At 38.7% G+C, this 27,735-nt stretch overlaps 2 protein-coding genes across 2 annotated transcripts in view; both read left to right on the forward strand.

The window, feature by feature from the left end:
• elp2 (elongator acetyltransferase complex subunit 2) overlaps window positions 1-27,735 on the forward strand; it is a gene marked incomplete at both ends in the record, with an annotated part of 103,861 nt that overhangs the window by 31,356 nt on the left and 44,770 nt on the right. The window lies entirely within an intron of this gene.
• LOC308332464 (uncharacterized protein) lies at window positions 15,223-26,449 on the forward strand (the record flags this gene model as incomplete). The annotated part of the gene is made up of 4 exons (XM_080788370.1): window positions 15,223-15,238; window positions 16,557-16,645; window positions 17,406-17,409; window positions 26,283-26,449. 4 exons carry the CDS (start codon window positions 15,223-15,225, stop codon window positions 26,447-26,449), a joined length of 276 nt encoding a protein of 91 aa, XP_080644496.1.

Genomic DNA, 27,735 nt, shown 5'->3' on the forward strand with positions numbered 1-27,735 from the left:
AAAACGGGTAGTCCCAATACATAATTCTGATTGGCTGGTTACCGTCACGTGACCGGTGTAAATTTCACTGATAACCCACTCCTTCAATCACTTTGTATCATCTTGCTGGGAGGTAGAAGACCCTCCGCTGCGCGTCGGGGGTTGCCTACGCGCCCAGACAGTGTAAAATACCCAGTAACCTGAGACCTCTCGTGGCTTATTGCTTAAATCTACAAGCTTGTAGCGGGGCAAGTTGTACATTTTCCGTAACATTTCAGTATGTTATTTAGCACACTCAATGTTAACAGAATCCATTGAAAAATCTCTTCTATCAATTATTTGGTTCCAACCATATACTGACTGGCAAACAGAGCCAAATTAGTTCGCAATGGTTTTTGAAAACCTCATGTGTGTACGGTTGTAATGCACATAACTCGAGAACCGTTTTCCCGGTCGGACCCACGGTTCTCCAGAACCACCACAAAAGGCTCTGGTCAGGCTCTGCCAGTGAGCCTAATCAGCCTAAATCCCCTCACCTGTGCAACTTCCTGCCTCAGCCAATTGATTGCCATGGCACACCCATAGCTGCCAATTGATTACTTAACCAGTCCACCTTTCACGGTCAGTTTGCACTCGCATACAGGCAGACAGACAGATACAGAGATCTCCATGGGACACAGACAGACAGTTAGAATGGGTGCTATGATGACGGGTATTGCATACTACATATATCTCCATATACACTATTGGGCACAAAAGGGACTCACAGTTAAAACGGGTGCTATGACAAGTTGACCGGGTATTATTAGGTTCCCAATTCGCATTGTTCCCAAGTAGGCCGGTGGCCGACAGGCACGTACAAGTCTAGTCCTCCTTAAATACCAGTGCATTATTATTTCTAGTCGTAGGATACAGGAATTCCACCTTTATCTACCTTGTTAGAAGACATGGGTTGTGAATGTTGTGGAATGTTTAGGAGCATGTCTGTCCCATTGTTAATGGACAGGTGATAATGGGTTAGGGCGTGTAACCCTATTGCTGAATGGATCGACCAACCAATTTGCATGTGATCCTTTTAGTGTGATAAGTAGAGTGCATATAGCCTACTCCTACAGTATTGTGTGAATGGAGAGGAACATGTATATATAGGATTGGGAATCATTTGCATTTAAATAATTTAGACTGGAAAATACTTATTATCCCTGTGACAACATCTGATAGGTGACAAAAGCAACTTGAGCTATTTGTCACATTCCTAATCCTAAATTCACCACACCCACTGCACACAGCAATAGTCATTGTATGAAGTCATCCTCTCATGGTCAAATAGGATCAATATCACCATCAAAGTCAGATTAAATGATTTATTTCCAACAGAGTCTGATGACTCAGAATGCTGAATGTCTTCAGAAATATAAAGAAAGTTGAACATCAGTTCTTAAATCTTAACACTGGGTTGCTGTTTGTCAAATAATGCCATTTTAAAATACTGTACTATACTACTGTTGGTCTATAAAGCATGGTTTGGGGCATCTGGTCGTGTGTTATAACATCAACTATTCATACCTCTGTGGTCATTTGGGAAAGATTTGCTTTATGATCCTAGGGAAAAAAAACATAGTATTCAGTTCAATGTGTCATATATATGGAACAAACTCCCTGAAAACTGCAGCTCTGCAACAACTCTGTTATATAAAATCCTTTCATTGAGAATTTTTATTCTACACTGACAATGTATATAATTTATTTAAATTATCTTTCCGTTCAAATCCAGGGTAGATTAGGAAAATTACATAACGCTGCTGTACCTTTAGATTTTGTTGTGAACAGTGGCCCGTTTAGGTATTGGTGTGTCCCGCCCCACTCACTCTGATTGGCCCACTGTTGGTATTTAACAAGAGCTTGGTCTGCTTTGTGTCACTTTAATCTCTGCTAGTTGTTAAGAGCTGAACTTCTCCTCTCTGCACTAGCTGAAGCATTTAGTCTTTGTTTTGGTTCTACTTTACTTACTTTTATAATATTTTCGCTCAATTTAAAAACCTATTTGGGTTTTGAGTTATGGCTTTACTACAAACATTGAAGTCCATAGTCAACCAGAGACTATCTGCTGCTGCTGAAGAGATATTTGGGGTCATTGGAAGAATTCTAACAGAGTACGAGGATGAAGCTTTCCACATCAAGCAAGAAACTGACCGCCAACGCAGACTACTGGATATGGTTTTACAACCAATAGTCAAGCTACACAGAACAGGTTGGTAAAACCTTTACTACCTTAACTGTTAAAGGCTTGAATACAACTGCATCAATCCAGTCTCTGTGGATATACCAGATAGCAATAGGTTGTAGCTAATGATAAAATATTTTTGAGAAACAAGGAGAGGCTTGTTTTAGAAATGAAGCATCGTTGAGGTAAGACACAATCAATTGTGTGACACTTTACACTGGAATCAAAACAACATTAGAACAGATATAGAACTAACAGCAGAAGTGTCATGTTCAAACATGTAATAATGTGTTTCTCTTCTCTATCTTCTGTCTAGACTCCATACACCTCCTTGTGTGTAAAGAGGAGGTATTCACTGAGCAGCAGCAGAGAACCTCCAGTCTGGTCCAGGAGGAACCAGCGACTCCAAAGATTGAAGAAGAACCTGAGGAGAGAACCTCCAGTCTGATCAAAGATGAACCAGAGTCTCCACAGATTAAAAAAGAACAAGAGGAGAGAACCTCCAGTCTGATCAAAGATGAACCAGAGTCTCCACAGATTAAAGAAGAACAAGAGGAGAGAACCTCCAGTCTTATCAAAGATGAACCAGAGTCTCTACAGATTAAAGGAGAACAAGAGGAGAGAACATCCAGTCTGATCAAAGAGGAACCTGAGTCTCTACAGATTAAAGTGAAACACGATGAGCTACTTCAAAGATCAGAGGAGGATGGTGGATCAACAGAGACATTACTATTAGTAACACACTGTTCTGAATCTGACCTCACTGAAGACAGTGATGAGTGGGATGAGACCATGGATGGCCAGTCAACTTTAAACACAGTGAAATCACACAATACACAACACATGGGAGGAAATAGTTTGTCTTTGAGCAACAAGTTGCTCCATGACCTCAAATCACCCAAACAAAGTCACTCCATGAGCAGTCAAATAGGTAAAAAATGTTTTTGTTGTGCAGATTGTGGTAAAATATTTAATCACAAGGGACATCTGAAGGCTCACACAATGATTCATTCAGGGGAAAAGCCATTTGTTTGTACAGTGTGTGACAAAGGCTTTAGGCTAAAGAGTCATCTAAAATTACACATGTTGACTCACACAGGGGAAAAGCCCTGTACGTGTACAGTTTGTGGCCATGGCTGTAGTCAAACGAGTGATCTAAAAGTACACATGAGGACTCACACCGGGGAAAAGCCCTTAACGTGTACAATTTGTGGCCATGGCTGTAGTAAAAATAGTGATCTAAAACGACACATGATGACTCACACAGGGGAAAGACCCTTTATGTGTACAGTTTGTGGCAAAGAATGTATTCAAATGAGTAATCTAAAATCACACATGAGGACTCATACAGGGGAAAAACCATTTACGTGTACAGTTTGTGAAAAAGGCTTTAGTCAGAATTTCAATCTAAAAACTCACATGAAGATGTGTCATAAAGAGGAAAAAGCTGTTAAATGATGTGTTTTATTGTCTTCAAACAAGGCATTATGTTGACACTGTCAATTATTCACTTTAGTCCAGCTAGACACATGATGTACTATACATCAATTGTTTAATCAAATTTCAACTTGCATAATGACCTGCTGATATTGATGTAATGATATGAGAAGCAGTGTTTGCCCACATTCTTCAGTGGTGCAGTTGTAACTTGTCTATGTGTTGTTTGGACTAACATATCATATTGCATTTTAATGACTTAGTTTGATTATATGTTTAGATTATCTGTATTATGTTGTCTTCATAAAATTGTAACAGAAAATATATATCCGTAATTTCTTCTTTTTCAAATAAAGGGTTGATAGCTACACATCCTTTGTGTGTTCATTACAGAAAGCTCATCACAACACATGTGCTTCACCTTCAACTTGTACTGTGAACAATACAGTGACAAGAACTGCTTCATTTTACATCCTGCATGCCAAACTATTACTATAAGGAACATGATAGGAGTATTACATTAAAAAGTCTACACATCTTTGACTTGAACTTTCTACATTGAACATAGCATCTTTTTCTTAACCCATTCAGGGAGGGAACGACTTTTGGTGATTTAAGCATTATGTTATACTTTAGTTATTGAAAAAAGCAGATATACAAGCTTGTAGCACGGCAAGTTGTTGGTTTTCTGTAACATTTTAGTATGTTATTTAACACACACAATGGTAACAGAATCCATTGAAAAATCTCTTCTATCAATTATTTGGGGTTCCAACCATATACTGACATCTAATAGTGGTTTCATTGCAAACCGACCACTACGGGGCGAGCCAAATTAGTTTGCAATGAAAACCCTATGTGTCTGCGTGTGTGTACTGTTGTAATGCACGTAATTCATGATCTGTTTGCCCCACCGACTTCCGTGTTCCACACCCCCGCAGGGAGTGCAGTGCCCGGTATCGAGTTGGTCGGACCCATGGTTCTCCAGAACCCCCACAAAAGGCTCTGGTTCTGCCAGTGGGCCTAATCAGCCTAAATCCCCTCACCTGTGCAACTTCCAGCCTCTGCCTCAGCCAATTGATTGCCATGGCACACCCATAGCTGCCAATTGATTACTTAACCAGTCCACCTTTCATGGTCAGTTTGCTCTCGCATACAGTCAGACAGACAGATACAGATATCTCCATCTGGGACACAGACAGGCAGTTAGAATGGGTGCTATGATGACGGGTATTGCATACTACAGATATCTCCATATACAGTATGGGCACAAAAGGGACACAGACAGATAGTTAAAACGGGTGCTATGACAAGTTGAAGTTGGTATTATTAGGTTCCCAATTCGCATTGTTCCCAAGTAGGCCGGTGGCCGACAGGCACGTACAAGTCTAGTCCTCCTTAAATACCAGTGCATTATTATTTCTAGTCGTAGGATACAGGAATTCCACCTTTATCTACAGTGTTAGAAGAAATGGGTTGTGAATGTTGTGGAATGTTTAGGAGCATGTCTGTCCCATTGTTAATGGACAGGTGATAATGGGTTAGGGTGTGTAACCCTATTGCTGAATGGATCGACCAACCAATTTGCATGTGATCCTTTTAGTGTGATAAGTAGAGTGCATATAGCCTAATCCTACAGTATTGTGTGAATGGAGAGGAACATGTGTATATAGGATTGGGAATCATTTACATTTAAATTATTTAGACTGGGAAATACTTACTACAGCATCCCTGTAAAACTACATGTCCAGACCATGTCAAAACTACTACAGCTACTTTTTTTCCTATTTTGATGAAAGGTGGAACATTTACAATATATTCTCAGCTTCTAGATCGGCTATTTTCATCATCTACAACACATTATAAAATAGGACTTGATAGGATCAATCGTGAATTTATCCTATACAAAATAATATATATTTTTTTAAGTATATTTCCATGCAAGATTGGTGTCAAGCTGAAAAAGTTTTGGAAAGTGGACAAACATGATGGACCATTGATTGAGCCAGTTAATGCTGTACCTTTAGATTTTGTTGTGAGCAGTGATTGGCCCGTTTAGTTCTTGGTGTCCCGCCCCACTCACTCTGATTGGCCCACTGTTAGTATTTAACAAGAGCTTGGTCTGCTTTGTGTCACTTTAATCTCTGCTAGTTGTTAAGAGCTGAACTTCTCTCTGCACTAGCTGAAGCATTTAGTCTTTGTTCTACTTTACTACATACTTTTATAATATTTTCGCTCAATTTAAAAATCTATTTGGCTTTTGAGTTATGGCTTTACTACAAACATTGAAGTCCTTGGTCAACCAGAGACTATCTGCTGCTGCTGAAGAGATATTTGGGGTTGTTGGAAGAATTCTAACAGAGTATGAGGATGAAGCTTTCCACATCAAGCAAGAAACTGACCACCAACGTAGACTACTGGATATGGTTTTACAACCAATAGTCAAGCTTCAGAGAACAGGTTGGTAAAACCTTTACTACGTTCACTCCACTAAGGTTGTAGCTAATGAGAAATTATATTTGAGAAACAAGGAGAGGCTTGTTTTAGAAATTAAGCATCGTTGAGGTAAGAAACAATCAATTGTGTGACACTGGAATCAAAACAACATTAGTACAGATATGGAACTAACAGTAGAAGTGTCATGTTCAAACATGTAATAATGCGTTTCTCTTCTCTATCTTCTGTCTAGACTCCACACACCTCCTTGTGTGTAAAGAGGAGGTATTCACTGAGCAGCAGGAGAGAACCTCCAGTCTGGTCCAGGAGGATCCAGAGCCTCCACAGATTAAAGAAGAACAAGAGGAGATAACCTCCAGTCTGATCAAAGAGGAACCAGCGTCTCCACAGATTAAAGAGGAACATGGTGAGCTACTTCAAAGATCAGAGGAGGATGGTGGATCAACAGAGACATTACTATCAGTGAAACACAAAGATGATGAAAACATGCTAACAGAACCTGTAGCCAGCACCTCATCTCAACATATGGAAACACAAGCTGATGTAGAGGACTGTGGAACATCACAACCAACTAGTGATGATCAGCTCCTCTCTTCACACTATTCTGAATCTGACCTCACTGAAGACAGTGATGAGTGGGATGAGACCATGGATGGCCAGTCAAGTTTAAACACAGTGGAATCACACAATACACAACACATGGGAGGAAATAGTTTGTCTTTGAGCAACAAGCTGCTCCATGACCTCAAATCACCCAAACAAAGTCACTCCATGAGCAGTCAAATAGGTAAAAAATGTTTTTGTTGTGCAGATTGTGGTAAAATGTTTAATCACAAGGGACATCTGAATGCTCACACAATGATTCATTCAGGGGAAAAGCCATTTGTTTGTACAGTGTGTGACAAAGGCTTTATTCTAAAGGGTAATCTAAAATTACACATGTTGACTCACACAGGGGAAAAGCCCTTTACGTGTACAGTTTGTGGCCATGGCTGTAGTCAAACGAGTGATCTAAAACTACACATGATGACTCACACCGGGGAAAAGCCCTTTACGTGTACAATTTGTGGCAAGGGCTGCACTCATAATGTGGCATTAAAAGTACACATGATGACTCATACAGGGGAAAAGCCCTTTACGTGTACAGTTTGTGGCATCGGTTGCAGTCAAAAGGGTAATCTAAAAGCACACATGAGGACTCATACAGGCGAAAAACCATTTACGTGTACAGTTTGTGAAAAAGGCTTTAGTCAGAATTTAAATCTAAAAACTCACATGAAGATGTGTCATAAAGAGGAAAAAGCTGTTAAATGATGTGTTTTATTTTCTTCAAACAAGGCATTATGTTGACAATGTCAATTATTCACTTTAGTCCAGCTAGACACATGATGTACTATACATCAATTGTTTTAATCAAATTTCAACTTGCATAATGACCTGCTGATATTGATGTAATGATATGAGAAGCAGTGTTTGCCCACATTCTTCAGTGGTGCAGTTGTAACTTGTCTATGTGTTGTTTGGACTAACATATTGCATTTTAATGACTTAGTTTGATTATATGTTTAGATTATCTGTATTATGTTGTCTTCATAAAATTGTAACAGAAAATATATATCCGTAATTTCTTCTTTTTCAAATAAAGGGTTGATAGCTACACATCCTTTGTGTGTTCATTACAGAAAGCTCATCACAACACATGTGCTTCACCTTCAACTTGTACTGTGAACAATACAGTGACAAGAACTGCTTCATTTTACATCCTGCATGCCAAACTATTACTATAAGGAACATGATAGGAGTATTACATTAAAAAGTCTACACATCTTTGACTTGAACTTTCTACATTGAACATAGCATCTTTTTCTTAACCCATTCAGGGAGGGAACGTCTTTTGGTGATTTAAGCATTATGTTATACTTTAGTTATTGAAAAAAGCAGATATACAAGCTTGTAGCAAGGCAAGTTGTTGGTTTTCTGTAACATTTTAGTATGTTATTTAACACACACAATGGTAACAGAATCCATTGAAAAATCTCTTCTATCAATTATTTGGGGTTCCAACCATATACTGACATCTAATAGTGGTTTCATTGCAAACCGACCACTACGGGGCGAGCCAAATTAGTTTGCAATGAAAACCCTATGTGTCTGCGTGTGTGTACTGTTGTAATGCACGTAATTCATGATCTGTTTGCCCCACCGACTTCCGTGTTCCACACCCCCGCAGGGAGTGCAGTGCCCGGTATCGAGTTGGTCGGACCCATGGTTCTCCAGAACCACCACAAAAGGCTCTGGTCAGGGTCTGCCAGTGGGCCTAATCAGGCTAAATCCCCTCACCTGTGCAACTTCCAGCCTCTGCCTCAGCCAAATGATTGCCATGGCACACCCATAGCTGCCAATTGATTACTTAACCAGTCCACCTTTCATGGTCAGTTTGCTCTCGCATACAGGCAGACAGACAGATACAGAGATCTCCATCTGGGACACAGACAGACAGTTAGAATGGGTGCTATGATGACGGGTATTGCATACTACAGATATCTCCATATACAGTATGGGCACAAAAGGGACACAGACAGATAGTTAAAACGGGTGCTATGACAAGTTGAAGTTGGTATTATTAGGTTCCCAATTCGCATTGTTCCCAAGTAGGCCGGTGGCCGACAGGCACGTACAAGTCTAGTCCTCCTTAAATACCAGTGCATTATTATTTCTAGTCGTAGGATACAGGAATTCCACCTTTATCTACAGTGTTAGAAGAAATGGGTTGTGAATGTTGTGGAATGTTTAGGAGCATGTCTGTCCCATTGTTAATGGACAGGTGATAATGGGTTAGGGTGTGTAACCCTATTGCTGAATGGATCGACCAACCAATTTGCATGTGATCCTTTTAGTGTGATAAGTAGAGTGCATATAGCCTACTCCTACAGCATTGTGTGAATGGAGAGGAACATGTGTATATAGGATTGGGAATCATTTGCATTTAAATTATTTAGACTGGGAAATACTTACTACAGCATCCCTGTAAAACTACATGTCCAGATCATGTCAAAACTACTACAGCTACTTTTTTTCCTATTTTGATGAAAGGTGGAACATTTACAATATATTCTCAGCTTCTAGATCGGCTATTTTCATCATCTACAACACATTATAAAATAGGACTTGATAGGATCAATCGTGAATTTATCCTATACAAAATAATATATAATTTTTAAGTATATTTCCATGCAAGATTGGTGTCAAGCTGAAAAAGTTTTGGAAAGTGGACAAACATGATGGACCATTGATTGAGCCAGTTAATGCTGTACCTTTAGATTTTGTTGTGAGCAGTGATTGGCCCGTTTAGTTCTTGGTGTGTCCCGCCCCACTCACTCTGATTGGCCCACTGTTAGTATTTAACAAGAGCTTGGTCTGCTTTGTGTCACTTTAATCTCTGCTAGTTGTTAAGAGCTGAACTTCTCTCTGCACTAGCTGAAGCATTTAGTCTTTGTTCTACTTTACTACATACTTTTATAATATTTTCGCTCAATTAAAAAATCTATTTGGGCAGGTTTTGAGTTATGGCTTTACTACAAACATTGAAGTCTCTGGTTAACCAGAGACTATCTGCTGCTGCTGAAGAGATATTTGGGGTCGTTGGAAGAATTCTAACAGAGTATGAGGATGAAGCTTTCCACATCAAGCAAGAAACTGACCGCCAACGCAGACTACTGGATATGGTTTTACAACCAATAGTCAAGCTACACAGAACAGGTTGGTAAAACCTTTACTATGTTAACAGTTACAGGCTTGAACATGTTTTAACACAACTGCATCAATCCCGTCTCTGGATATACCAGATAGCATTAGGTTTGGTGCTAATAAGAAATTATATTTGAGAAACAAGGAGAGGCTTGTTTTATAAATGAAGCATCGCTGAGGTAAGAAACAATCAATTGTGTGACACTTCACACTGGAATCAAAACAACATTAGAACAGATATGGAACTAACAGCAGAAGTGTCATGTAATAATGTTTTTCTCTTCTCTATCTTCTGTCTAGACTCCATACACCTTGTGTGTAAAGAGGAGGTATTCACTGAGCAGCAGCAGAGAACCGATAGTCTGGTCCAGGAGGATCCAGAGCCTTCACAGATTAAAGTCGAACAGGAGGAGGTCATATCCAGTCTGGTCAAGGAGGAACCAGCTACTCCACAGATTAAAGAAGAACATGAGGAGAGAACCTCCAGTCTGATCAAAGAGGAACCAGAGTATCCACAGATTAAAGAGGAACATGATGAGCTACTTCAAAGATCAGAGGAGGATGGTGGATCAACAGAGACATTACTATCAGTGAAACATGAAGATGATGAAAACATGCTAACAGAACCTGTAGCCAGCACCTCATCTCAACATATGGAAACACAAGCTGATGTAGAGGACCGTGGAACATCACAACCAACTATTGATGATCAGCTCCTCTCTTCACACTGTTCTGAATCTGACCTCACTGAAGACAGTGATAAGTGGGATGATACCATGGATGACCAGTCAACTTTAAACACAGTGAAATCACACAATACACAACACATGGGAGGAAAAAGTTTGTCTTTGAGCAACAAGCTGCTCCATGACCTCAAATCACAGAAACAAAGTCACTCCATGAGCAGTCAAATGGGTAAAAAAAATAATTGTTGTGCAGATTGTGGTAAAATGTTTAATCGCAAGGAACATCTGAAGGCGCACACAATGATTCATTCAGGGGAAAAGCCATTTGTTTGTACAGTGTGTGACAAAGGCTTTAGTAAAATGTATGATCTAAAACGACACATGATGACTCATACAGGGGAAAAGCCCTTTACGTGTACAGTTTGTGGCATGGGCTGCAGTCAAAAAAGTAGTCTAAAAGTACACATGATGACTCATACAGGGGAAAAGCTCTTTACCTGTACAGTTTGTGGCAAGGGCTGTAGTCAAATGAATGATCTAAAACGACACATGATGACTCATACAGGGGAAAAGCCCTTTACGTGTACAGTTTGTGGCATCGGTTGCAGTCAAAAGGGTAATCTAAAATTACACATGAGGACTCATACAGGCGAAAAGCCCTTTATGTGTACAGTTTGTGGCATGGGCTGCAGTCAAAAGGGTAGTCTAAAAGTACACATGAGGACTCATACAGGGGAAAAGCCCTTTACGTGTACAGTTTGTAGCAAGGGCTGCATTCATAATGTGGCATTAAAAATACACATGAGGACTCATACAGGGGAAAAACCATTTACGTGTACAGTTTGTGAAAAAGGCTTTAGTCAGGATTGCAATCTAAAAACACACATGAAGATGTGTCATAAAGAGGAAAAAGCTGTTAAATGATGAGTGTTTTCTTTCCTTCAAATAAGGCATTATCTTGACACTTAATGTCAATTATTCAGTTTAGTCCAGCTAGATACATTAAACATGATGTACACATCAATTGTTTTAATCAATTTTCAACTTGCATAATGTCCTGCCGATATTGATGTAACGATATGAAAAGCAGTGTTTGCCCACATTCTTCAGTGGTGCAGTTGTAACTTGTCTCTGTGTTAACATGTGTTGTTTGGATTAACATATCATCATATTATATTTCAATGACTTAGTTTGATTATATGTTTAGATTCTCTGTATTATGTTGTCTTCGTAAAATTGTAACAGAAAATATCTATCCGTAATTTATTCTTTTTCAAATAAAGGGTTGACAGCGACACATCCTTTGTGTGTTCATTACAGAAAGCTCATCACAACACATGTGCTTCACCTTCAACTTGTACTGTGAACAATACAGTGATAAGAATGGCTTCATTTTACATCCTGCATGCCAAACTATTACTATAAGGAACATGATAGGAGTATTAATTAAATTATACAGTACACATCTTTGACTTGAACTTTCTATATTGAACATGGCAGGAGTACGTCCTAATGTTACAGAGCGCATACTGTCCATTATACTTAACCTGTGACTACATGTAGATCTAGCGTATAATAAGAAATGCTTCATTTTCTAACAATTGTGTATAAGGATGGTGACACATCCCTTAGTCATACTGTGATGATGGTTAAAACTATGAAAAAATAATAGTAGTTGTGGACGTGAGTTGATATGTTATCTGACAATTGGTATGAATGAAACATACTCTCTCTGAGTTACAGACCCATTTGGTTCCTCCTAACCAGCAGGTCTGTGCATTGTCTTTTATGTATTTTATATGTGGTTTGGTTCTTGACTTTTACACTCTTATCTGTTCTTGTGCTTTGTCATTCTCACTGCTGTTGCTGCTATGATATGACATCGGAATTATTTCCCTTCTGGGATCAACAGTGGTTTATCTTATCTCATCTTATCGTGAGAGTGCTCGACGTGAATGTGTAACCCCAAGGCGCCGTCCTCGCTGTCAGGAAAGACAGCGAAGGCTTTGGATTGAATAAACTCCCTTTTCTCAAGGTTCAGGGGTTCTTCATTGTTGCATATTCCATATGCCAATATGCCATATGGAAATGGAACCAGAACAAAGAAAAATTAACTATTATTATTCATATTAACACCCTGAGCCGGTAGGACGGGGTTCTCTGTTCAATCAATTAGTAACGCCCAGCGCTCAGGACGGAGATGATAAAAAGGACAGATTATTGATATCGCATCGCTCCACAGGCTGGGAGCGTGCATTATTATTTCTAGTCGTAGGACAAAACGCCGGGACAACGCTCCACACGTCCCAAACTCTTCTCCCTTCTGGCTCCAAAACTGTGGAATGCACTTCCCATGGCAGTCAGAACTGCAGCATCACTCCCAATCTTCCGCCGTAGTCTGAAAACCCACCTTTTCAGACTCCATCATGGCCCAGCACTTACTCTACCCTAGATAGCACTTCTGTAGACATAGATAGCATTTGAAACAGACTTATAGCATGTTATGTAGACAGCACTAGAATTGCATTGTATGTAGTATGTAGTCATAGCACGCCATAGTACATATGTATAGCATAGTAGTATATATGTATAGTTTATATGTATAAGTTTCATTATATAGATATTCCACTGTTACTTTCTTAGCTTACGCATGTTTCATGATAAATGTTTTTATGTGATGTATTCCCATGCTTTTGTTCTTGCTTAATGTAAGTCCCTCTGGATTAAGAGCGTCTGCTAAATGCCTAAATTGTAAATTGTAGGACACAGGAATTCTACCTCGATCTACCGTGTTAGAAGAAATGGGTTGTGAATGTTGTGGAATGTTTAGGAGCATGTCTGTCCCATTGTTAATGGACAGGTGATAATGGGTTAAGGTGTGTAACCCTATTGCTGAATGGATCGACCAACCAATTTGCATGTGATCCTTTTAGTGTGATAAGTAGAGTGCATATAGCTTACTCCTACAGTATTGTGTGAATGGAGAGGAACATGTATTTATAGGATTGGGAAACATTTGCATTTAAATTATTTAGACTGGGAAACACTGTGACAACATCTGATAGGTGACAAAAGAAACTTGTCACATTCCTAATCCTAAATTCACTGCACACAGCAATAGTCATTCTCTCATGGTCAAATAGACATTTCACACATGCATGTTTAAAGGGCCACTTCAGCCCTTTTGCAACCATATCTTTCCTGGGGGGTTTATGTGGGAAATGTGTGTTTTTAGACCTTTTAGTATTTAAAAGTGTCTGTGATGTCATGGACACTGGTCTCACTGCTGGATTACTACAAGACAATGTACTTAAGGAAGGAAGTGAGACCAGTGTCTATGCCATCATTGGCACTTTGAAATACTAAAATATCTAAAAACACGTATTACACACAAAAAAGTGTTTATTGTTTCCCAAACATCATTAAAATAAGATACAGTTGCAAAAGGGGTGAAATTGCCCTTTAAACGCCAGACAGGCTTGATTTTCATCATATCAAGTTAAAACTACATGTGCAGAACATGTCAAAACTATACAATATATTCTCAGCTTCTAGATCGGCTATTTTCATCATCTACAAAAAAACACATTATAAAATAGGGCTTGATAGGATCAATCGTGAATTAATCCTATACAAAATAATATATAATTTTTTAAGTATATTTCCATTCAAGATATGTATATTTTGGTGTCGAGCTGAAAAGGTTTGGGAAATCAGAAGTGGACAAACATGATGGACCATTGAGCCAGTTAATGGACTCAGCACTTTAACAGTCACAATATCACCTTCAAAGTCAGATTAAATGTTTTATTTCCAACAGATGTTTTATGTAACAGAGTCTGATGACTCAGAATGCTGAATGTCTTCAGAAATATAAAGAAAGATGAACACCAGTTCTTAAATCTTAACACTGGGTCAACTATTCATATCTCTATGGTCATTTGGGATAGATTTGCTTTATGGTCCTAGAAAAAAACTCTGTTATATAAAATCCTTTCATTGAGAATTTTTTTTCTACACTGACAATGTATATAATTTATTTAAATTATCTTAATTTCCGTTCAAATCCAGGGTAGATTAGAAAAGTTACATAACACTGCTGTACCTGATTTTGTTGTGAGCAGTGATTGGCCCGTTTAGTTCTTGGTGTGTCCCGCCCCACTCACTCTGATTGGACCATCAGGGCCCACTGTTAGTATTTAACAAGAGCTTGGTCTGCTTTGTGTGACTTTAATCTCTGCTAGTTGTTAAGAGCTGAACTTCTCTCTGCACTAGCTGAGCATTTCAAGCATCAATTAGCATTTAGTCTTTGTTTTGGTTCTACTACTTTTATAATATTTTCGAGTTATGGCTTTACTTCAAACATTAAAGTCCTTGGTCAACCAGAGACTATCTGCTGCTGCTGAAGAGATATTTGGGGTAGTTGGAAGAATTCTAACAGAGTATGAGGATGAAGCTTTCCACATCAAGCAAGAAACTGACCGCCAACGTAGACTACTGGATATGGTTTTACAACCAATAGTCAAGCTTCACAGAACAGGTTGGTAAAACCTTTACTACGTTAACTGTTACAGGCTTGAACATGTTTTAACACAAATGCATCAATCCAGTCTCTGTGGATATACCAGATAGCAATAGGTTGTAGCTAATGAGAAATTATATTTGAGAAACAAGGAGAGGCTTGTTTTAGAAATGAAGGATCGTCGAGGTAAGAAACAATCAATTGTGTGACACTTCACACTGGAATCAAAACATTAGGACAGATATGGAACTAACATGTAATAATGTGTTTCTCTTATCTATCTTCTGTCTAGACTCCATACACCTCCTTGTGTGTAAAGAGGAGGTATTCACTGAGCAGCAGCAGAGAACCTCCAGTCTGGTCCAGGAGGAACCAGAGTCTCCACAGATTAAAGAAGAACAGGAGGAGAGAATATCCAGTCTCGTCCAGGAGGAACCAGCTACTCCACAGATTAAAGAAGAACATGAGGAGAGAACCTCCAGTCTGATCAAAGAGGAACCAGCGTATCCACAGATTAAAGAAGAACATGATGAGAGAACCTCCAGTCTGATCAAAGAGGAACCAGCGTCTCCACAGATTAAAGAGGAACATGATGAGCTACTTCAAAGATCAGAGGAGGATGGTGGATCAACAGAGACATTACTATTAGTGAAACACGAAGATGATGATGAAAAAATACAAATGGAACCTGTAGCCAGCACCTCATCTCAACATATTGAAACACAAGCTGATGTTGAGGACTGTGGAACATCACAACCAACTAGTGATGATCAGCTCCTCTCTTCACACTGTTCTGAATCTGACCTCACTGAAGACAGTGATGAGTGGGATGAGACCACGGATGGCCAGTCAACTTTAAACACAGTGAAATCACACAATACACAACACATGGGAGGAAATAGTTTGTCTTTGAGCAACAAGCTGCTCCATGACCTCAAATCACCCAAACAAAGTCACTCCATGAGCAGTCAAATAGGTAAAAAATGTTTTTGTTGTGCAGATTGTGGTAAAATGTTTAATCACAAGGGACATCTGAATGCTCACACAATGATTCATTCAGGGGAAAAGCCATTTGTTTGTACAGTGTGTGACAAAGGCTTTATTCTAAAGGGTAATCTAAAATTACACATGTTGACTCACACAGGGGAAAAGCCCTTTACGTGTACAGTTTGTGGCAAGGGCTGCACTCATAATGTGGCATTAAAAGTACACATGATGACTCATACAGGGGAAAAGCCCTTTACGTGTACAGTTTGTGGCAAGGGCTGCACTCATAATGTGGCATTAAAAGTACACATGATGACTCATACAGGGGAAAAGCCCTTTACGTGTACAGTTTGTGGCATCGGTTGCAGTCAAAAGGGTCATCTAAAATTACACATGAGGACTCATACAGGGGAAAAGCCATTTGTTTGTACAGTGTGTGACAAAGGCTTTAATGTAAAGACTGATCTAAAACGACACATGATGACTCATACAGGTGAAAGGCCCTTTACGTGTACAGTTTGTGGCAAAGAATGTAATCAAATTGGTAATCTAAAAGCACACATGAGGACTCATACAGGGGACAAACCATTTACGTGTACAGTTTGTGAAAAAGGCTTTAGTCAGAATTGCAATCTAAAAACACACATGAAGATGTGTCATAAAGAGGAAAAAGCTGTTAAATGATGAGTGTTTTATTTTCTTCAAATAAGGCATTATGTTGACACTTAATGTCAATTATTCAGTTTAGTCCAGCTAGATACATTAAACATGATGTACACATCAATTGTTTTAATCAATTTTCAACTTGCATAATGTCCTGCCGATATTGATGTAACGATATGAAAAGCAGTGTTTGCCCACATTCTTCAGTGGTGCAGTTGTAACTTGTCTCTGTGTTAACATGTGTTGTTTGGATTAACATATCATCATATTATATTTCAATGACTTAGTTTGATTATATGTTTAGATTATCTGTATTATGTTGTCTTCGTAAAATTGTAACAGAAAATATCTATCCGTAATTTCTTCTTTTTCAAATAAAGGGTTGACAGCTACACATCCTTTGTGTGTTCATTACAGAAAGCTCATCACAACACATGTGCTTCACCTTGTACTGTGAACAATACAGTGATAAGAATGGCATCATTTTACATCCTGCATGCCAAACTATTACTGTAAGGAACATGATAGGAGTATTAATTAAATTATACAGTACACATCTTTGACTTGAACTTTCTATATTGAACATGGCAGGAGTACGTCCTAATGTTACAGAGTACATACTGTCCATTATACTTAACCTGTGACTACATGTAGATCTAGTGTATAATAAGAAATGCTTCATTTTCTAACAATTGTGTATAAGGACGGTGACACATCCCTTAGTCATACTGTGATGATGGTTAAAACTATGAAAAAATAATAGTAGTTGTGGACGTGAGTTGATATGTTATCTGACAATTGGTATGAATGAAACATACTCTCTCTGAGTTACAGACCCATTTGGGTCCTCCTAACCAGCAGGTCTGTGCATTGTCTTTTATGTATTTTATATGTGGTTTGGTTCTTGACTTTTACACTCTTATCTGTTCTTGTGCTTTGTCATTCTCACTGCTGTTGCTGCTATGATAATGATATCAGAATTATTTCCCTTCTGGGATCAACAGTGGTTTATCTTATCTCATCTTATCGTGAGAGTGATCGACGTGAATGTGTAAACCCAAGGCGCCGTCCTCGCTGTCAGGAAAGACAGCGAAGGCTTTGGATTGAATAAACTCCCTTTTCTCAAGGTTCAGGGGTTCTTCATTGTTGCATATTCCATATGCCAATATGCCATATGGAAATGGAACCAGAACAAAGAAAAATGAACTATTATTATTCATATTAACACCCTGAGCCGGTAGGACGGGGTTCTCTGTTCAATCAATTAGTAACGCCCAGCGCTCAGGACGGAGATTGATAAAAAGGACAGATTATTGATATTGCATCGCTCCACAGGCTGGGAGCGTGCATTATTATTTCTAGTCGTAGGACACAGGAATTCTACCTCGATCTACCGTGTTAGAAGAAATGGGTTGTGAATGTTGTGGAATGTTTAGGAGCATGTCTGTCCCATTGTTAATGGACAGGTGATAATGGGTTAGGGTGTGTAACCCTATTGCTGAATGGATCGACCAACCAATTTGCATGTGATCCTTTTAGTGTGATAAGTAGAGTGCATATAGCCTACTCCTACAGTATTGTGTGAATGGAGAGGAACATGTATTTATAGGATTGGGAAACATTTGCATTTAAATTATTTAGACTGGGAAACACTTAGCATCCCTGTGACAACATCTGATAGGTGACAAAAGCAACTTGTCACATTCCTAATCCTAAATTCACCGCACCCACTGCACACAGCAATAGTCATTGTATGAAGTCATTCTCTCATGGTCAAATAGACATTTCACACATGCATGTTTAAAGGGCCACTTCAGCCCTTTTGCAACCATATCTTTCCTGGGGGGTTTATGTGGGAACTGTGTGTTTTTAGACATTTTAGTATTTAAAAGTGTCTGTGATGTCATGGACACTGGTCTCACTGCTGGATTACTACAAGACATGTACTTCAGGAAGGAAGTGAGACCAGTGTCTATGACATCATTGGCACTTTGAAATACTAAAATATCGAAAAACACGTATTACACACAAAAAAGTGTTTATTGTTTCCCAAACATCATTAAAATAAGATACGGTTGCAAAAGGGGTGAAATTGCCCTTTAAACACCAGACAGGCTTGATTTTCATCATATCAAGTTAAAACTACATGTGCAGAACATGTCAAAACTACAATATATTCTCAGCTTCTAGATCGGCTATTTTCATCATCTACAACAAAACACATTATAAAATAGGGCTTGATAGGATCAATCGTGAATTAATCCTATACAAAATAATATATATTTTTTAAAGTATATTTCCATTCAAGATTTGTATATTTTGGTGTCAAGCTGAAAAGGTTTGGGAAATCAGAAGTGGACAAACATGATGGACCATTGAGCCAGTTAATGGACTCAGAACTTTAACAGTCACAATATCACCTTCAAAGTCAGATTACATGTTTTATTTCCAACAGATGTTTTATGTAACAGAGTCTGATGACTCCGAATGCTGAATGTCTTCAGAAATATAAAGAAAGTTGAACATCAGTTCTTAAATCTTAACACTGGGTCAACTATTCATATCTCTATGGTCATTTGGGATAGATTTGCTTTATGATCCTAGAAAAAAACTCTGTTATATAAAATCCTTTCATTGAGAATTTTTTTTCTACACTGACAATGTATATAATTTATTTAAATTATCTTAATTTCCGTTCAAATCCAGGGTAGATTAGAAAAGTTACATAACACTGCTGTACCTGATTTTGTTGTGAGCAGTGATTGGCCCGTTTAGTTTTTGGTGTGTCCCGCCCCACTCACTCTGATTGGACCATCAGGGCCCACTGTTGGTATTTAACAAGAGCTTTGTCTGCTTTGTGTGACTTTAATCTCTGCTAGTTGTTAAGAGCTGAACTTCTCTCTGCACTAGCCGAGCATTTCAAGCATCAATTAGCATTTAGTCTTTGTTTTGGTTCTACTACTTTTATAATATTTACGAGTTATGGCTTTACTTCAAACATTAAAGTCCTTGGTCAACCAGAGACTATCTGCTGCTGCTGAAGAGATATTTGGGGTTGTTGGAAGAATTGTAACGGAGTACGAGGATGAAGCTTTCCACATCAAGCAAGAAACTGACTGCCAACGTAGACTACTGGATATGGTTTTACAACCAATAGTCAAGCTTCACAGAACAGGTTGGTAAAACCTTTACTACGTTAACTGTTACAGCCTTGAACATGTTTTAACACAAATGCATCAATCCAGTCTCTGTGGATATACCAGATAGCAATAGGTTGTAGCTAATGAGAAATTATATTTGAGAAACAAGGAGAGGCTTGTTTTAGAAATGAATAATCGTCGAGGTAAGAAACAATCAATTATGTGACACTTCACACTGGAATCAAAACAACATTAGCACAGATATGGAACTAACAGTAGAAGTGTCATGTTCAAACATGTAATAATGTGTTTCTCTTCTCTATCTTCTGTCTAGACTCCATACACCTCCTTGTGTGTAAAGAGGAGGTATTCACTGAGCAGCAGCAGAGAACCTCTAGTCTAGTCCAGGATGATCCAGAGCCTCCACAGATTAAAGTCGAACAGGAGGAGATAACCTCCAGTCTGGTCCAGGAGGAACCAGAGTCTCCACAGATTAAAGAAGAACAGGAGGAGAGAATATCCAGTCTGGTCCAGGAGGAACCAGCTACTCCACAGATTAAAGAAGAACATGAGGAGAGAACCTCCAGTCTGATCAAAGAGGAACCAGCGTCTCCACAGATTAAAGAAGAACATGATGAGAGAACCTCCAGTCTGATCAAAGAGGAACCAGCGTCTCCACAGATTAAAGAGGAACATGATGAGCTACTTCAAAGATCAGAGGAGGATGGTGGGTCAACAGAGACATTACTATTAGTGAAACACAAAGATGATGATGAAAACATACAAATGGAACCTGTAGCCAGTACCTCATCTCAACATATGGAGCAACATCTGAAGGCGTACACAATGATTCATTCAGGGGGAAAGCCATTTGTTTGTACAGTGTGTGACAAAGGCTTTAGACAAAGGGGTGATCTAAAACGACACACGTTGACTCACACAGGGGAAAAGCCCTTTACGTGTACAGTTTGTGGCACAGGCTTTAGTCAAAGGGGTAGTCTAAAATCACACATGTTGACTCACACAGGGAAAAAACCTGTTACGTGTACAGTTTGTGGCACAGGCTTATGCCGAAAGTATGCTCTAAAATTACACATGATGACTCATACAAAGGAAAAGCCCTTTACGTGTACAGTTTGTGGCACAGGTTTAAGCCGAAAGTATGCTCTAAAAGTACACATGATGACTCATACAAAGGAAAAGCCCTTTACGTGTACAGTTTGTGACAAAGGCTTTAATCTAAAGACCTGTCTAAAACGACACATGATGACTCATACAGGGGAAAGGCCCTTTATGTGTACAGTTTGTGGCAAGAGCTGCATTCAAGAGGGTCATCTAAAAGCACACATGATGACTCATACAGGGGAAAAGCCCTACAGTTTGTGGCATGGGCTGCAGTCAAAAAAGTAGTCTAAAAGTACACATGAGGACTCACACAGGGGAAAAGCTCTTTACGTGTACAGTTTGTGAAAAATAATTTAGTCAGAATTGCAATCTAAAAACACACATGAAGATGTGTCATAAAAAGGAAAAAGCTGTTAAATGATGAGTGTTTTCTTTTCTTCAAATAAGGCATTATCTTGACACTTAATGTCAATTATTCAGTTTAGTCCAGCTAGCTACATTAAACATGATGTACTATACATCAATTGTTTTAATCAATTTTTATCAATATTGATATAACAATATGAGAAGCAGTGTTTGCCCACATTCTTCAGCAATTAAAATGTCACATTCATTAATATTCACGGACTATTGGTGCAATTGTAACTTGTCTCTGTGTTGTTTGGACTAACATATCATCATAGTGTATTTCAATGACTTAGTTTGATTTTATGTTTAGATTCTCTGTATTATGTTGTCTTCATAAAATTGTAACGGAAAATATATATCCGTAATTTCTTCTTTTTCAAATAAAGTGTTACAGCTACACACACAGCTATCCTTTGTGTGTTCATTACAGAAAGCTCATCACAACACATGTGCTTCACCTTCAACTTGTACTGTGAACAATACAGCGACAAGAACTGCTTCATTTTACATCCTGCATGCCAAACTATTACTATAAGGAACATGATAGTACTAGTTATTAAATTAAACAGTCTACACATCTTTTACTTGAACGTTCTACATTGAACATGGCAGGAGTACGTCTTAAAGTGAATACTGTCCATTGTACTTAACCTGTGACTACATGTAGATCTAGCGTATAATAAGAAATGCTTCATGTTCTAACAATTGTGTCTAAGGATTGTGACGCATCCCTTAGTAATACTGTGACAAAATAATAGTAGTTGTGGACGTGAGTTGATATGTTATCTGACAATTGGTATGAATGAAACATACTCTCTCTGAGTTACAGACCCATTTGGTTCCTCCTAACCAGCAGGTCTGTGCATTGTCTTTTATGTATTTTATATGTGGTTTGGTTCTTGACTTTTACACTCTTATCTGTTCTTGTGCTTTGTCATTCTCACTGCTGTTGCTGCTATGATATCAGAATTATTTCCCTTCTGGGATCAACAGTGGTTTATCTTATCTCATCTTATCGTGAGAGTGCTCGACGTGAATGTGTAACCCCAAGGCGCCGTCCTCGCTGTCAGGAAAGACAGCGAAGGCTTTGGATTTAATAAACTCCCTTTTCTCAAGGTTCAGGGGTTCTTCATTGTTGCATATTCCATATGCCAATATGCCATATGGAAAAGGAACCAGAACATAAAAATGAACAATAATAACACCCTGAGCGGGTAGGACGGAGTTCTCCGTTCAATCAATTAGTAACGCCCAGCGCTCAGGACGGAGATTGATAAAAAAAAAAGGACAGAGATTATTGATATCAGAACCGATCGCATCGCTCCACAGGCTGAGAGTGATCTAAAACGACACATGATGACTCACACAGGGGAGCGTGCATTATTATTTCTAGTCGTAGGATACAGGAATTCCACCTTTATCTACCGTGTTAGAAGAAATTGGTTGTGAATGTTTAGGAGCATGTCTGTCCCATTGTTAATGGACAGGTGATAATGGGTTAGGGTGTGTAAGCCTATTGCTGAATGGATCGACCAACCAATTTGCATGTGATCCTTTTAGTGTGATAAGTAGAGTGCATATAGCCTACTCCTACAGCATTGTGTGAATGGAGAGGAACATGTATTTATAGGATTGGGAATCATTTGCATTTAAATAATTTAGACTGGGAAATACTTAGCATCCCTGTGACAACATCTGATAGGTGACAAAAGCAACTTGAGCTATTTGTCACATTCCTAATCCTAAATTCACCGCACCCACTGCACACAGCAATAGTCATTGTATGAAGTCATTCTCTCATGGTTAGACATTTCACACATGCATGTTTAAAGGGCCACTTCAGCCCTTTTGCAACCATATCTTTCCTGGGGGGTTTATGTGGGAAATGTGTGTTTTTAGACATTTTAGTATTTCATTTAAGTTCATTTAATTTCATTTAAGTGTCTGTGATGTCATGGACACTGGTCTCACTGCTGGATTACTACAAGACATGTACTTCAGGAAGGAAGTGAGACCAGTGTCTATGACATCATTGGCACTTTGAAATACTAAAATATCTAAAAACACGTATTACACACAAAAAAAGTGTTTATTGTTTCCCAAACATCATTAAAATAAGATACGGTTGCAAAAGGGGTGAAATTGCCCTTTAAACGCCAGACAGGCGTGCAACAAAACACATAAATAACATAAATAAAATAGGGCTTGATAGGATCAATCGTGAATTAATCCTATACAAAATAATATATAATTTAGTATATTTCCATTCAAGATATGTATATTTTGGTGTCAAGCTGAAAAGGTTTGGGAAATCAGAAGTGGACAAACATGATGGACCATTGAGCCAGTTAATGGACTCAGAACTTTAACAGTCACAATATCACCTTCAAAGTCAGATTACATGTTTTATTTCCAACAGATGTGTTATGTAACAGAGTCTGATGACTCAGAATGCTGAATGTCTTCAGAAATATAAAGAAAGTTGAACATCAGTTCTTAAATCTTAACACTGGGTCAACTATTCATATCTCTATGGTCATTTGGGATAGATTTGCTTTATGATCCTAGAAAAAAACTCTGTTATATAAAATCCTTTCATTGAGATTTTTTTTTTCTACACTGACAATGTATATACTTTATTTAAATTATCTTAATTTCCGTTCAAATCCAGGGTAGATTAGAAAAGTTACATAACACTGCTGTACCTGATTTTGTTGTGAGCAGTGATTGGCCCGTTTAGTTCTTGGTGTGTCCCGCCCCACTCACTCTGATTGGACCATCAGGGCCCACTGTTAGTATTTAACAAGAGCTTGGTCTGCTTTGTGTCACTTTAATCTCTGCTAGTTTTTAAGAGCTGAACTTCTCTCTGCACTAGCTGAGCATTTCAAGCATCAATTAGCATTTAGTCTTTGTTTTGGTTCTACTACTTTTATAATATTTTCGAGTTATGGCTTTACTTCAAACATTAAAGTCCTTGGTCAACCAGAGACTATCTGCTGCTGCTGAAGAGATATTTGGGGTCGTTGGAAGAATTGTAACAGAGTACGAGGATGAAGCTTTCCACATCAAGCAAGAAACTGACCGCCAACGTAGACTACTGGATATGGTTTTACAACCAATAGTCAATCTTCACAGAACAGGTTGGTAAAACCTTTACTACGTTAACTGTTACAGGCTTGAACATGTTTTAACACAAATGCATAAATCCAGTCTCTGTGGATATACCAGATAGCAATAGGTTGTAGCTAAAATTATATTATGAGAAACAAGGAGAGGCTTGTTTTAGAAATGAAGCATCGTCGAGGTAAGAAACAATCAATTGTGTGACACTTCACACACTGGAATCAAAACATTAGGACAGATATGGAACTAACAGTAGAAGTGTCATGTTCAAACATGTAATAATGTGTTTCTCTTATCTATCTTCTGTCTAGACTCCATACACCTCCTTGTGTGTAAAGAGGAGGTATTCACTGAGCAGCAGCAGAGAACCTCTAGTCTGGTCCAGGAGGATCCAGAGCCTCCACAGATTAAAGTCGAACAGGAGGAGATAACCTCCAGTCTGGTCCAGGAGGAACCAGAGTCTCCACAGATTAAAGAAGAACAGGAGGAGAGAATATCCAGTCTCGTCCAGGAGGAACCAGCTACTCCACAGATTATAGAAGAACATGAGGAGAGAACCTCCATTCTGATCAAAGAGGAACCAACGTCTCCACAGATTAAAGAAGAACATGATGAGAGAACCTCCAGTCTGATCAAAGAGGAACCAGCGTCTCCACAGATTAAAGAGGAACATGATGAGCTACTTCAAAGATCAGAGGAGGATGGTGGATCAACAGAGACATTACTATTAGTGAAAAACGAAGATGATGATGAAAACATACAAATAGAACCTGTAGCCAGCACCTCATCTCAACATATGGAGCAACATCTGAAGGCGCACACAATGATTCATTCAGGGGAAAAGCCATTTGTTTGTACAGTGTGTGACAAAGGCTTTAGCCATAGGGGTAATCTAAAACGACACATGTTGACTCACACAGGGGAAAAGCCCTTTACGTGTACAGTTTGTGGCACAGGCTTTATTCAAAGGGGTAGTCGAAAATCACACATGTTGACTCACACAGGGGAAAAGCCCTTTACGTGTACAGTTTGTGGCACAGGCTTTAGTCAAAGGGGTAGTCTAAAATCACACATGTTGACTCACACAGGGGAAAAACCTGTTACGTGTACAGTTTGTGGCACAGGCTTAAGCCGAAAGGATAATCTAAAATTACACATGATGACTCATACAGGGGAAAAGCCCTTTACGTGTACAGTTTGTGACAAAGGCTTTAAGCTAAAGACTTGTCTAAAACGACACATGATGACTCATACAGGGGAAAAGCCCTTTACGTGTACAGTTTGTGGCATGGGCTGCAGTCAAAAAAGTAGTCTAAAAGTACACATGAGGACTCACACAGGGGAAAAGCCCTTTACGTGTACAGTTTGTGGCAAGGGCTGTATTCATAATGTGGCATTAAAAAAACACATGATGACTCATACAGGGGAAAAGCTTTTTACGTGTACAGTTTGTGGCAAGGGCTGTAGTCAAATGAATGATCTAAAACGACACATGATGACTCATACAGGGGAAAAGCCCTTTACGTGTACAGTTTGTGGCATGGGCTGCAGTCAAAAGGGTAGTCTAAAAGTACACATGAGGACTCATACAGGGGAAAAGCCTTTTACGTGTACAGTTTGTGGCAAGGGCTACCGTAAAACTGGGGACTTAAAAGTACACATGAGGACTCATACAGGGGAAAAGCCATTTGTTTGTACAGTGTGTGACAAAGGCTTTAATGTAAAGACTGATCTAAAACGACACATGATGACTCATACAGGTGAAAGGCCCTTTACGTGTACAGTTTGTGGCAAAGAATGTAATCAAATTGGTAATCTAAAAGCACACATGAGGACTCATACAGGGGACAAACCATTTACGTGTACAGTTTGTGAAAAAGGCTTTAGTCAGAATTGCAATCTAAAAACACACATGAAGATGTGTCATAAAGAGGAAAAAGCTGTTAAATGAAGAGTGTTTTATTTTCTTCAAATAAGGCATTATGTTGACACTTAATGTCAATTATTCAGTTTAGTCCAGCTAGATACATTAAACATGATGTACACATCAATTGTTTTAATCAATTTTCAACTTGCATAATGTCCTGCCGATATAGATGTAACGATATGAAAAGCAGTGTTTGCCCACATTCTTCAGTGGTGCAGTTGTAACTTGTCTCTGTGTTAACATGTGTTGTTTGGATTAACATATCATCATATTATATTTCAATGACTTAGTTTGATTATATGTTTAGATTCTCTGTATTATGTTGTCTTCGTAAAATTGTAACAGAAAATATCTATCCGTAATTTCTTCTTTTTCAAATAAAGGGTTGACAGCTACACATCCTTTGTGTGTTCATTACAGAAAGCTCATCACAACACATGTGCTTCACCTTCAACTTGTACTGTGAACAATACAGTGATAAGAATGGCATCATTTTACATCCTGCATGCCAAACTATTACTATAAGGAACATGATAGGAGTATTAATTCAATTATACAGTACACATCTTTGACTTGAACTTTCTATATTGAACATGGCAGGAGTACGTCCTAATGTTACAGAGTGCATACTGTCCATTATACTTAACCTGTGACTACATGTAGATCTAGTGTATAATAAGAAATGCTTCATTTTCTAACAATTGTGTATAAGGATGGTGACACATCCCTTAGTCATACTGTGATGATTGTTAAAACTATGAAAAAATAATAGTAGTTGTGGACGTGAGTTGATATGTTATCTGACAATTGGTATGAATGAAACATACTCTCTCTGAGTTACAGACCCATTTGGTTCCTCCTAACCAGCAGGTCTGTGCATTGTCTTTTATGTATTTTATATGTGGTTTGGTTCTTGACTTTTACACTCTTATCTGTTCTTGTGCTTTGTCATTCTCACTGCTGTTGCTGCTATGATAATGATATCAGAATTATTTCCCTCCTGGGATCAACAGTGGTTTATCTTATCTCATCTTATCGTGAGAGTGCTCGACGTGAATGTGTAACCCCAAGGCGCCGTCCTCGCTGTCAGGAAAGACAGCGAAGGCTTTGGATTGAATAAACTCCCTTTTCTCAAGGTTCAGGGGTTCTTCATTGTTGCATATTCCATATGCCAATATGCCATATGGAAATGGAACCAGAACCAAAAAAATGAACTATTATTATTATTCATATTAACACCCTGAGCCGGTAGGACGGGGTTCTCTGTTCAATCAATTAGTAACGCCCAGCGCTCAGGACGGAGATTGATA

The sequence above is a fragment of the Protomyctophum bolini genome (assembly GCF_963924005.1).
Source record: "Protomyctophum bolini genome assembly, chromosome: 17".
In the NCBI taxonomy this organism is placed as follows: domain Eukaryota; kingdom Metazoa; phylum Chordata; class Actinopteri; order Myctophiformes; family Myctophidae; genus Protomyctophum; species Protomyctophum bolini.